The sequence below is a fragment of the Theropithecus gelada genome, chromosome 11 (genome assembly GCF_003255815.1).
Source record: "Theropithecus gelada isolate Dixy chromosome 11, Tgel_1.0, whole genome shotgun sequence".
In the NCBI taxonomy this organism is placed as follows: domain Eukaryota; kingdom Metazoa; phylum Chordata; class Mammalia; order Primates; family Cercopithecidae; genus Theropithecus; species Theropithecus gelada.
In genome coordinates, this window is record NC_037679.1 from 87432188 (window position 1) to 87445422 (window position 13235).

Here is a 13235-nt window from a genome sequence, read left to right on the forward strand (position 1 = left end):
TCCCCACCTCACGTGAGTAGAGCTGGCCAGGAAAACAAGGGATCCATCTCCCCCCAGCCTGGCCCAGACTTCCGGGCCCCACCCGAGGAGAAAGCCTCCCACTCTGGCCAGTGCCCTGCAAGGCCTTCGCCCCATCCCGTCCCAGTTTCTCCTTATGCCTGGCTCATTCCTTCGGGGCTGAGTGGAGAGATAAGACTTGGGGTTGCGGTTGCAGGGGATCATTCGTTTACATTTCTTTTCTTTCAATCAAGGATTTCGTTTATTCTTTTGAAATTCTTCCCTGCACTAATGGTGAGAAAAGACTGCTCAGGCTTCCTTTTGATGTTGGACCGAGCCAGCCCACGGTGAGAGGGGATGCTGAGCCCGTGGTGAGGAGCCCAGGGCAGGAGGGGAGGTCCAGAGACCTCCGAACCCATGGCCCTTCACTCCCAGTCACAAGGGGGAGTCGGGGTCCCGCCCTCACACTGCTCAGAGCACGCATGGCAGAAAGACCTTAGCATGTGCATCAGGAACCGCACAGGGAAGCCGCTGAGATCACCTGGGATCACCACCATGAGGGAGGCCAGCACTAGAGAAACTAGAGGGAAAAGATACAGAGGACGAAGTGGGGCGGGGAGGGCGGATCTTCCTTGTCTGAGTCTGCAGAGAAATTGCTTATTGCTGGAGCAAGTCTGGAGAGGGGTTATTCCCCACCCCCTGAATAGATAATAAAACACATGCTGTTGGGGGGGGGGGAGATGATTGGGAAATGGAAGCCCCACAGACATGTAGTGAAAAATGATCCTTTCTTTCCCCCCTGCGTTCTAGTCCCCTTCCCAGAGACACCGCTGTGATCTGGTGCCTCGCCCCCTCCGCACACACACACACAGGTGCACACCTGCATCTGTCTGAGCCCGCACCCCGCCTTCACGCTCCGCTGCGCGCTGCTTTTCCCGGCTCAGTGATCCAGCTAGGAGCTCTCCCCGCAGCAGCTGCGCGGGACTTTGCATTCCAGATGTCCCCAGCCCTCCAGGCTAAAACAAGGGCCACCTGAAGTTGAGGAATGGGGCGTGACGACCACCAGGTCCCGCAGTGACCACGGGAGGGTGGAGAGAAGGGGTCCAGCTCTGCCTTGAGCGTCGGGTCCCCGGGCAGGACCCTCCGGCCCGCGGGCCGCTGGGCACCCGGGCAAGAGGCTGCCAACGCTGAGTTCCTCTGGGAAGGCGTGGACCCCCGGAGGAGCCGTCCCAGCCACCTGGGGAGACGCCCCCTCCCCGTCCCGTCTTCTTTCCCGGGCACACCCTCCCTAGCCCGGGCGGGGGTTCTCCATCTGCCGCCCCTCCCGGCGGACAGGCGCACTCTCTCCTCCCGCACCCTCAATCTGCCCGCGGTCCCGGGGCGCGGCGGGGGCGGGGCCCGGCTGGGGGCGGGGCCGGGGGCGGGGCGGGGGCGGGGCGGTCCGGCGGCTGCGGCGGCTGCTGGAGAAAAGTTGTCCCGGCCGGAGCGCGAGCAGCGGCGGAGCCGGAACCGCCAGAGCCAGAGCCCGAGCCGCGGCGGCGTGGACCCGGCAGGGGCGGGCCGCGGACGGCTGAGACGCAGCGGGCCGGGCCGACCGGGCTGCGGGAGTGGCCCCGGGCATGGGGCGGCCGGCGAGGGCCGCGGGCGGGCGCTGCGCTTCAGGCTGGCGGCGGGCGGCGTGAGCGGCCGGGACGCAGGATGCGCTCCGAGGGTGCGGCCCCCGGGCCGGCGGCGCCGCTGTGCGGGGCGCTGAGCCTGCTGCTGGGCGCGCTGCTGGGCAAAGGTAAGGCCGGGGCGGGTGCGTGGCGCGCCGACGCATGCGAACTTCGCGATTCCGGGGTGGCCCGGGGTGAGGGCAGCCGAAGCGCGGGGTGCGGCGGGGGCCTTGGTGGGGGCGCGGGTCCCACCAAGAGCGCCTCTGCGGATGCCGAGCCGCCCCTAATCCAGAAGGGCGCTCCCAGCTGGGCGCCAGGATCCGGGCAAGTTAGGCTGTTACCGAGTCCCGAATCTCCCACCCCGGACCCCCCAGACCCAGAGCTGCCCCACGGATGAGGAGGGGGCGTGGCTGAGGGACACGGTGTTTGTTCCCCATCCCTGAGTTCCGTGGGGACCTGCCCCAGGCCCAGCACAGTCACCCTGTGGAACTGGTGTCCAGGAGAGGGTCTCCGCTCCGTGCGCCCCTTCCTCCCGGCTGTGTGCTCCCTATCCACAACTCCCCATCCACAGCTTCAGCACTGTGGGGCTGGTGCTCCAGAAGGGAAGGCCTGGTTCTTTGCATCCCCTTTCCGCAACCGCTAAGGTCTCCGTGCTGGCCCTAGAGGAACGCGCACCATCGCGCAGCTCACCAGGAACCCCAGCATGGCAGAAACCAGGGGCTCTCTGTGGGCTCCTTCAAATGAGTCGTCTGTGGTTTGGGAGCGCGGATGGGGAGGTGGGTGCGCCCCTCGCGATGAGAACTAGCTCACCAGCGGTCCTGTCCGTAGCTACTTCACCTCAGTGTCCTCTTCTCTACAATGGGAGTGGCGGCCCTGCTTTGGTTGCAGGAATTTAAAGGCGCTAACGTATGGCGCCCGCAGGGCTCACAAAAGGTAGCCGTGCGGTTATTTCGGCCTTTATTATTATGTGCGTGTGCGGCCGAGTGGCCGCGCGGATCCGGCGGCGGGAAGGGCGGGTAGAGGCGGTCTCCGGCCCCAAGAGCCGCGGGGCAGGCGGGGAGGAAGGCCTCGGCTCTGCCAGGGACAGCAGCTGCCCGAGTCCCGGGGCGCGTACAGGACGTAGGAAGAGGAGAGCATCGCTTTCCTGCTGCCTGCGCCCTGGCGAAGGTCTCGGGTTCATTTGGTTAAACAGAAGTGCGCACAAGGGTGCCCTGCGCCTTCGCGTGGCGCCTCGGGTCCGGTATCGGCCCCAAGCTCTGAGCAGAGAACCCTCAAAGCCACCCCTCTCCCGCCTAATGCTCTGAGGCTGAGCTAGAAACGCATTGAGAGACAAGTTGTCATGGATGTTTAAAAGTAGCGTTTGCTTTTCAAAAGTCATTCCGCACCGCCTGAAAATCCAGAAAAATCGACTTTCCTTGAGGCTGCGCTTGCCCAGATACACCAACCAGACAAGTTTGCTATGTTTTATGTAAGTGTTCCTTTCTTCTAGGAGCTCCAGGTAGAGAGGAGGGTGGGGTGAGAGAAGAGGGAAAGGGGGGGCAAGTCGGGGTGGGGGAGTAGAAGAGGGAGGCACTTTTCTATTTTATTGGAAAGAGTCAACAGTCACAATCTGGTGCCTGAATTCTGCTGTTAATTAGCTCTAGGTTCCAGCGTTTCTAGGATTCAGTTTTCCTGGATGCAAAGTGGCCATTGAAGAATTCCCTTCCCAACCTACCTCCCGGCAGTTTTTTTGATGATAAAATGACTGAATGGGTAGAAAGCACTTTACATAGGAAGGCGGTGCCAGTTGAGCAGGGCGTGACCGACCTCCTCCGGGTTCTCGCCCCTTGCCCTTGGGAGACTTTAACCAGGCGAGGACGCTGGATGTTCCCTTTAAAGCAAGTGTGGACTGCTCTTCATTAAGGCTTGTATTCCGTGTGTGTGTGTGTGTGTGTGTGTGTGTGTGTGTGTGTGTGTGTGTGTATCCAGAGGATTTTACTTTTGATTAAGAGAGTGGCTGTTACAGATGTCCATGTGTTCAGTGCTGGGGGCAGTGATTTGGCTGGAAAGGCAACTGGGACTGGATTTGAAGCTGATATTTGCACAGCAAGGGAAACTACTGAAAACTAGGGACACAGCGAAGCCCCACCCCTATCCCGAACCACCCCGGCCCGGCCCTCTAGCTAAGTGCAACCTTGATTTGGTGGGGCTTTCTTTCCCTGCTTTTTGCTTTGCAAAGTTCACCACGTGATTTGGGGGTGCATAAGGGCCTGCAAGTTATCATCTGCAAAATACATTTTCCGTTTGTTTCTCATGATCAAAAGCAGCAGTTCATTCCCCCCTCGGATTCCTCCACACGTAAAGCGTTTGCACCGTAAGATATCTTCTAGAGAGGAAAGTTTTCTGACCTTGTTTACATTTCTGCTGTCTTTAAAAAAAAAAAAAAAAAAAAAAGCCATCTCTGTCTTTTCCTGCACACGGATTTAAGTGCTGATTTCTGGAATCCTTGAAACCACTGATTAATTTTTAATACCAATTGTCTGTTTATTTTTGACTGTGGATTTAGAGGCTTTGCAATTTGTCAGGGTTCGGAAAACGCAGAATTGTTCTTGAGCAGTTCCATAAATAGGACAGGGCATTGAAAGAAAGAAATCTTTTCCTAAGATTTAAGACTTGGGCTGAGGCAGGAGAGACAAAACATCCTTGAATTAGAGGTTGATGTATTGTCCCTCTATAAAGCCAGTGGAAGGGCGGTGCCAGGCTGAGATGCCCTCAGAAGTTTAGCGATGGTTATTAGTCACATATGAGACCTTCTGGGAAGGTTATGTGGGACCACAGTCTCTTTTCTGAAATCTGTGGGGGCAAATGTATTTCAAATTCAGAACTATTGAGATCTTTGAATTACAAGAGAGAAGGAAAGATAGAAAAATAGAGGCATAAAGTCATATGCATGTGTGGTATGGCACCCTGAGCCTTGTCTGGAGTTGCAGCCTGTACTTGCACATCATGCTGACTTTGTGTGCAATGTATGAGTCTTTACATAAAGAAGGATAATAAGACCCCAAATAGCTGGACTTCAGATCAGTGTTGGCCACTGAATGAATTAAATACAACCAACCAGCCAAACCTTGGGATTGTCAGTGCTTTAGGGGTTTTGGGTTTCTGGTAAGGGACTTAGGGTCTATAGCAGGGATGAGAAATAGGAGGATGTCATCAGGGTGGAGAAGCCCCTCACAGCTTACCCACAGCTTACCCACATTCATGCTAACATCAAAGAATGATGCTCATGTCTTGTCCTGCATACACTTACAACATGTGTATACTTAGCACAGACACATAGATTTTCTTTTCATCCTTGTCCCTTCTTATCCCTCAAGTCGAAATTCCTCACTGTGTTTCCGCCTCTTAATAGTTATTGCAACTTCTTGGAAATCATTCTATTAAACGATCAGATCTGAATGTGTCCTATTATAGTTCTTTCCTCTATACCCACATTTCTTGACTATGCTTGCAAACTTCAGGACCTGCAGACAACTACTGTTTTATCCATACATTTTTTTTTAAAGGTTCCTGACATTTAAAAATTGTGAGAGTTGGTCGGGCGCGGTGGCTCACACCTGTAATTCCAGCACTTTGGGAGGCAAGAGGCAGGTGGATCACTTGAGGTCAGAAGTTCAAGACCAGCCTGGCCAACATGGTGAAACCCCATCTCTACTGAAAATACAAAGATTAGCTGGGTGTGGTGGTGGGGGCCTGTAATCCCAGCTGCTCGGGAGGCTGAGGCATGAGAATCATTTGAACCTTGGAGTTGGAGGTGGCAGTGAGGCAAGATCACGCCTCTGCATCCAGCCTGGGTGACAGAGTAAGACTCGGTCTCAGAATAATAATAATAATAATAATAATAATAATAAAATAATAAAGTGAAATGAAAAGAAATGGGAACATTCACATAAAAAATTAGGATTTCCACAATGTGTACATATATCAAGTCATCGTGTTGTACTCTGTAACTGTATACACATTTTATCTGTCAATTACAAAAAAGATTTTATTTCTAGTTTGCTAGAAGTTGCATATAGAATTTTATCAAATGCTCTTTTGCATCTACTGAGATGATCAAATAAGTTTTCTCTTTCATTATGAAAAACAAATCAGGATTTCTAGCTTCTCTCAAAAGTGTCGATAGTCTGCCCATCTTGGGTGTAATTTCTTTTATGGCTACCTTGTGCCGAAGCTGAGCAGGGGTGTTCTCCTCTGGAGCATGTGTTTATTCAAGTCCTCTCTTCCTCTGCTCACTCACCTGGCCCTTCCCTTAAGCAGCTGAGTTTTGCTTCAACCTCTTCTTCGTTCATCTCACTGTTCTCTGTTAGCTTAATCACAAGGGTGGCTACAGTCATGCAGAGAAGAGCTCAGCACTCTCAATTATATTAGTAGTTAACACCTCTATGAGCAGAGGTTAAAACAAAGCCTTTGGAGGTATTAGATATTTCATACATCCATAGTCATAAAAAGCAAGGTTAATAAAAATGTATATTAATTGAAGTGAAGGAGAGTATTACAGAATTAATGGAATAAATGGAACATCTGATTGATAGAACATTTTTACAGCCATCTACTTTGTTTAAAAACCAGGCTTATGGCCGGGCGTGGTGGCTCAAGCCTGTAATCCCAGCACTTTGGGAGGCCGAGACGGGTGGATCACGAGGTCAGGAGATCGAGACCATCCTGGCTAACACGGTGAAACCCCGTCTCTACCAAAAAAATACAAAAAATTAGCTGGGTGAGGTGGTGGGCACCTGTAGTCCCAGCTACTCAGGAGGCTGAGGCAGGAGAATGGCCTAAACCCGGGAGGCGGAGCTTGTGATGAGCTGAGATCTGGCCACTGCACTCCAGCCTGGGCGACAGAGCGAGACTCCGTCTCAAAAAAAAAAAAAAAAAAAAAAAAAAAAAAAAAAAAAAAAAAAAAAACCAGGCTTATTAAAATATAATTTGCACACAATAAAATTAACCTCTTTGAGTGTATAGTTCGAAGTTTCGACAAATGCAGACAGTCACGTAAACATCACTAGGATTGCGGTATAGAACATGCCCATTACTCTCCAAAATTTCTATTTGCCTTTGTAGCCTCCTCCTTCCTCTACCTCCAATCCTGGCAACCACTGATTTGCTATTTGTCTCTAGAGTTTTACCTTTTTCAAAATGTCATAAAAACAGGATCATGCAGTATGCAGCTTTTGGGCCTGCTTTCTTCTACTTAACAGGATGCATTTGATAGTCACCTATGTATCAATAGTTTGTTCCTTTTCAATGCTGAATGGCATTCCATTGAATGAATGCACCACAGTTTATTTATTTCATACTGAAAAGACATTTAAAATTATGCCAGTTTTGGGTAATTATGAAGAGTGTTGCTATAAATATTCACTAACAAGTCTTCATGCAAACATATATTTTCATTTCTCCTAAGTAACTAGCTAGGATTGGGGTTGCTACTTTGTATGGGGACAGTATATATGACTTCGTAAGATACTGCAAACTCTTTTTAAACATAGTTTTAGCAGTTTGCATCCCTATCAGCCATGTATAATAGTTCGTTTGTATCTTCAGCAGCATTTGGTATTATCCATTTTGTTTTTATTTTGTTTAGTCATTCTGATAGGTGTATAATAGGCATTTCTTTGAGGTTTTAATTTTTGCCCTCATGACTAATAATATTGAACATTACTTCTTGTGCTTAATTGCCATGCTTGTGTTGTCTTTGGTGAAATATCTTTTTCAAATATTGTACCCACTTTTTATTGATTATTTTTCTGTTATGATTTTTGAGAGTGCTTTATATATTCTGAATGCAAGGCCTTTGTCAGGTAAGTGTTTTACAGATAGTTTCTCCCAGTATGTGTCTTTGGAAGATCAGAGGTTTTACATTTTAGTGATGTTTAGTTTATTAATATTTTCTTTTAGTTACTGGGTTTTTGGTGTCACATCTAAGAAAGCTTTGCCTAACCCAAGGCTGCAATGATTCCTTAAATGTGTATAGTGTTGTTCAGGTCTTCTATATTCCTACTGACCTGTTCGTTCTGTCACTTATTGAGAGAAGAGTATTGAAGTCTCCAGCTATGTTATGGTTTTGTCTATTTTTTTATTTTAGCTCTGACAGCTTTTGTTTCATGTATTTTGAACACTGTCTTAGGTACATACTTAGGATTTTTGTTGTTGTTGTTAAATCAATCCACTTCTATGTAATGCCTTTCTTTATTCTTAGAAATATTTCTTGTTCTATAATCTATTTTATCTGATATTAATAAAGCCATCTCAGCTTTCTTTTTATTGGTATTTTTATGGTGATGTCTTTTTCATCTTTTTACTTTTAACTCATGTCTTTATGTGTAATGTTGGTTGTTTATAGGCAACATAGAGTTGGGTTTCACTTGTTTATCCAATCTGATAATCTCTGTCTTTTAAGTATAATGTTTAGACCACTTATATTTAATGTAATTATTCATCAATTTGTATTAAGATCTACTATTTTGCTCATTGTTTTCTTTATGTTCCATCTGCTCTTTATTCTTCTTTACCTCTTTCCCTACCAGCTTTTTTATATATGGAGTACTTTTTATGATTCCATTTTATCTCCACTACTGGCTTATTATTTATACTGCTTTTTAAATTTTAGTCATTGCTCTATGGCTTTAAAAATACATTTTTAATTAATCATTACTTGCATTCAAATTCTGTTACAGTGCTTTGTATGCTATATAGGAAATTTACAACAGTATATTCCTTATACTGTTTTCCTCTACTGTATTTTCAAGTACATGCACTCACATACCCTAGGTGTGACTAAGAGAACTGTCATTTAAAAATGACCTTTATGTCTATTAAAGAAGAATAAAAATTATATTAACGGTGTTGCTTTTGTTTCTAAGAGGGTACTTCTGATGTTCTTAAAACCAGTTTCTCTTCAAGATGTTATTCTCCTACCTGTGCACTGAGCTTCCTTGTTTTATATGCCTTTAGGAACTTAGAAGTTGCTGCATTCAAGGAGAAAACAAATGTGAAATACAACCCATCTGGAGTCTAAATCAGCAAAATTTTCTAGACAATGGATTCTAGTTACTCTCCCAGAGAGACCGATTTCTTGTCTTCTGCAATGTGTACATATATTTTTTTTCCTGATTAAGGATGTTCTTAATCATGTGTTAGAAATGTTGAGCTTACACTTGCAGATGGCTGGGATCCTAAAGCCACCCAAAGACTTAATATAGAAGACCATGTCGTTTCTATGTATAACGTTTTTTTCTTTCTTATCTCAACACCCTTCATCTTGCCAGCAACATGGTGAGTTATCACTTACGGGCTAATTAGGAAGGCTCAGTGTCGTAGAAACAAAAGCTTAAGTTTGAGCTTCTGTTCCACCAGTTCCTGGATGAATTGGTCAGAAGTCTTTGGTTGTTAGCAACAGAAACATCTTGATACCTTACTTGCTTATTACTAAGTAATAAGAGATTGGAAGCTCTTGACTCCAGAGAAAGTGGAAGGACAAGATTTCCTATGAGCTGGAAGCTGCCAGGTGCTGGGTTCCTGTGGCTATAATTGTCTGACTTCTTTAGGATACCGTGGTTGGAAAACAGGAACCATTTTACTTATTTTTGTCTCAGTGCTCATGTTTTAGATTCCAGGATGAAGGAAGCCTATACCTTGGCTAAACTTTTCACCTGGGTAAACTTTAAAAAATATACCAATCCCCAGACCTTATCCCAAACCAATGGAATCAGGCTCATTGGTAGGGATGGAGGAGGGTTGAGTATAGAGGCAGGGCTGATCAGTTTTACTGTTTAAAAGCTCTGCAGGTGATTCTAACTGTCAGGGATGCACACAGATTGCATAGGCCCATCTCTATCTAGAAAGGTATAAGACGGCCTCATTAATAGTTCCATCATTTTGTATCCAAGGGGAAAGGATTTTCCTCCCAGAGAAAAACTGAAAGGCTGTTACTAAAAGAAGATGAGATGGATGCTGGATGAAAAATCAACCGATGTTCATTCCACTGGCCCTAAGACCAAGTGTATGTAGTGAAAAAACAAAGGACAGCTTTTCTGAGCCTCAGTTTTGTTTTATAAGTCAGGGTTCCCCAACCCTCTGGTCATGGTTTGTACCGGTCCATGGCCTGTTAGGAACCAGGCTGCAGAGCAGGAGGTGAGTGATGGGTAAGCGAGCAACGCTTCCTCTGAATTTACAGCTGCTCCCCATCACTCACATTACTGCCTGAGCTCCGCCTCCTGTCAGATCAGCGGCAGCATTAGATTCTCATAGAAGTGTGAACCCTATTGTGAACGGTGCATGCAAGGGACCTAGGTTGCATGCTCCTTATGAGAATCTAATGCCTGATGATCTGTCACTGTCTCCCACTATGCCCCAAGATGGGATGATCTAATTGCAGGAAAACAAGCTCAGGGCTCCCACTGAATCTATATTATGGTGAGTTATATAATATTTTTTATATATTACAATGTAATAATAATAGAAATAAAATGCACAATAAATGTAATGTGCTTGAATCATGCTGAAACAATCTCCCCACCCCCTCGCCCGTTGAAAAATTGTCCTCCACAAAACTGGTCCCTTTTGCCAAAAAGGTTGGGGACCTCTGTGCTAAGAAGGGATAATATCTATTTTATAGATGGTTGACAACATTTAATGCAAAAGTAGAGTAGAGATACTTAGCATGCTTTATGAGTTTCCAAGGGCTGTTGTAACAAACAGGGAAGCTTAATGTAACAAAAATTGATCCTCTCACAATTCTGGGGCCAAAAGTCCAAAATCATATGTTGTCAGGGCCATGCACTGTGCTGAGCCCCTAGGGGAGGATCCTTCCTTGCCTCTTCCAGCTTCTCTTGGCTCCTGGCATTCTTGGCTTGTGGCAGCATCACAGCAATCTTTGCCTCCGTCTTCACATAGCCTTCCATTCTAAATGTTCCTTACCTGTCTGTCTTATAAGGATACCGGTCATTGGATTTATAACCCACTATAATCCAGGATGATCTCATTTCAAGATCCTTAACTTAACGACATCTGAAAAGAGATTTTTTTCTTAAGCAAGGACACGCTCACAACTTCTAAGTAGACATTCGCTTTTGGGGCCATGCAAACTATTGCATGCGGTAAGACTTGGCACATAGTAAAGTTCAATAAATCAGGGTCATCATTATTTGTATTATTAAAGCCATGGAGATGAAGAATCCTCAGTACAACACAATGGAAACCTTACATAGATATTTTTAAACAATAACTGAGAATAATTTAAAACACAAAGCAAAGAAAACAGAACTGTGCATTCAACAATATTGGGGAATAGGAAAAGCTGGTCAAGTGTGAGCTGTTTGTTTATTACAGACCTAAACAGAGAGTCAAAGGTTTATATTCTGAGACATCCCTTGACCACTTCACGCTTAACTACAGCTTAGGCATAATTCCATCTGGCTTCGTGTTAGGATACTCTTGACACGATCTTAAGCGCCCCTTCTCCCTCTGAGTTCTCAGAGTCATGAAAACCATCCACAGCAGGCCACATTTCTCTCTTAGGTTAATTTTTTCTCCCAACTCTGCAGTTTACTTTTTTCATCCTTCTTGCTCAATGGGTCCCTCTGGCCCCATAATTATGTTTGCTTTTGCTGTGTTTCCTCACTCTCTCTGTGGACCCAGATGCTGTAGAAATGTGGATCGAACACTAGCCAGTTTGGCACATGGTATTCTACTAGCAAGTCTTTGAGGCAACAAGGGATTCTCATATTCTCAAAATAAAGGAACTTGAAGAAAACTGCCTCCTGCCTCAACACACACGTGTGTGCATGCACACACACACGCACACAAACCCAATTCTGGGCTAGTTTCTGGTCTTATCATTGAGTTACAGCTTAGTGATGATTTTAAGACAAAACAAACAAACAAAAAAGAAAAAAATCTTACTTATGCCATAAACAAGGTATCCCTGAAAATGTGATTTTTGTCTCCACTGGAAACAATGAGGTTGGGTTTGACACACTGAAGCAGATTTCCCTGTCTGTTTGATGGAAATGTTTTTTGAATATACACTAAATTATTCAGTTTCTTATTCATGATTCCTGTAGTTACAAATGCCAAAACCTCCAGCTTAAGCAAACCATACCAAAGTCAAAAAGAAAGAAAGAAAAAAAAAAAAAACCATTAGTTCAGGTAACTGCAAAGTCCAGGTAGACTTCAGGCACAGCTGGATCCAGGGGTCAAGTGATGTCATTGGATAGTTTCTGTTTCTCCCAATCTTTTGGCTCTTCTGTCCCCTTTGCTGTCTTCATTTTAGAGAGGGCATCATTGTCAGCAGCAGCTCCAGGCTTATAGTCTGTCCACACAGCATACTCAAGTAAAAGAAAGTTGATCCAACTAAAAGAAAGTGGCTTCTCACATGTTTGTAGAAAAAGTTGCGGGGGTAGATTTTTGGCACTCACTGCGGTCTTGGGCCCACTCACTGCTGACTTAAGGGAATGGGGTTTTCTGATTATGCATATCTCAGGCACAGGAATCCTGGGAGCCTGGGGGCGAGGTCACTTCCACCCACACCACTAAGACAGAAGGTGTGATGATGCCCAAACACAGGTGGAGCTGTATCAGAAGCTGGGGAATGAACGCCCAGCAGGCAAAACCCTATTCACCAACCAAATGAGCAAAACGAAGGGCATCAAAAGCCACTGGATGGCTGCTTCTCACGGGTGTGCTGCACATTGTGGGGGCAGCCCATGTGGGAGGTCAGCTCACTTCTCCTACCTACACACAAAGTCCAGGACATCTCAAGTCAGGAGGGTGACCTTCTTTATCTCCCAGCACGTCTCTACTTCTGGGTGGCTTTTCTTCTTTTCTGCTTGTCTTGACCTTCATTCATTCTTCTTTCATTGATATCCATCCATCCAACATCCCTCCAGTAAGAGATGGGCACTGCAATAGTAGCATCTTCTATCACTGACCTCCTCTTGCAGACAAGGAGACCTTACTTTCAACCTCAGGTGCTCACCCCCAGGACTGTGGGAGCCCTGGGCTGAGTTCCTAAAGCCTGCCAGTTTCTCATGCCGCAGCTGTATACGTTGACCCTAAAAGGCTTGCCCCTCTGGCATCCTGATTTATGAGAACAAAAATCCCAGGGGAAGTCTTTCAGGGCATTTGTTCTGCTCCGGCTCTGTTCCATCTTTCCCACTTCCTAAGTGGTGATAGGCTCTTATCTTCAATTTATGTAAATCTTTTGGGTCACTACACAGCCCCAGGTTACCATTTTCTTTGTTTTCTACTTTTTAATTGTAAGCAATGAATTGACTCAGAGAGCAGACTTTTCTCATTTGCCTTCGAACTCAATGTTTTCATCTGTCATGTTCATATCCTATTAACTAAATGACATTTCCTAGCTGCAGTCTCTCACTGCCTTCTCCTCGTCAATTGTCTCCCTGGCCATGTCCTGGCCCTTGACCCCAGCCTGTCCCCCTGTGGCACTGATGCCATGGAGGTGACAGCTGGCAGTGGTTTGGCTGTGTGGTTGCCTGTTAGTTCTGGGTGGGAAGGGGTCCACTCTACCATTCACAGAGG

At 46.4% G+C, this 13235-nt stretch overlaps 1 protein-coding gene across 1 annotated transcript in view; it reads left to right on the top strand.

Moving 5' to 3' along the window:
- The first annotated feature begins 1496 nt into the window (after positions 1-1496).
- TMEM132C (transmembrane protein 132C) overlaps positions 1497-13235 on the top strand; it is a 429974-nt gene continuing 418235 nt past the window's right edge. The window contains exon 1 of the mRNA XM_025402559.1: positions 1497-1780. Within this exon, the coding sequence (XP_025258344.1) occupies positions 1696-1780 (85 nt within the window). The 5' untranslated portion in view covers positions 1497-1695. The remainder of the gene's footprint in view (positions 1781-13235) is intronic.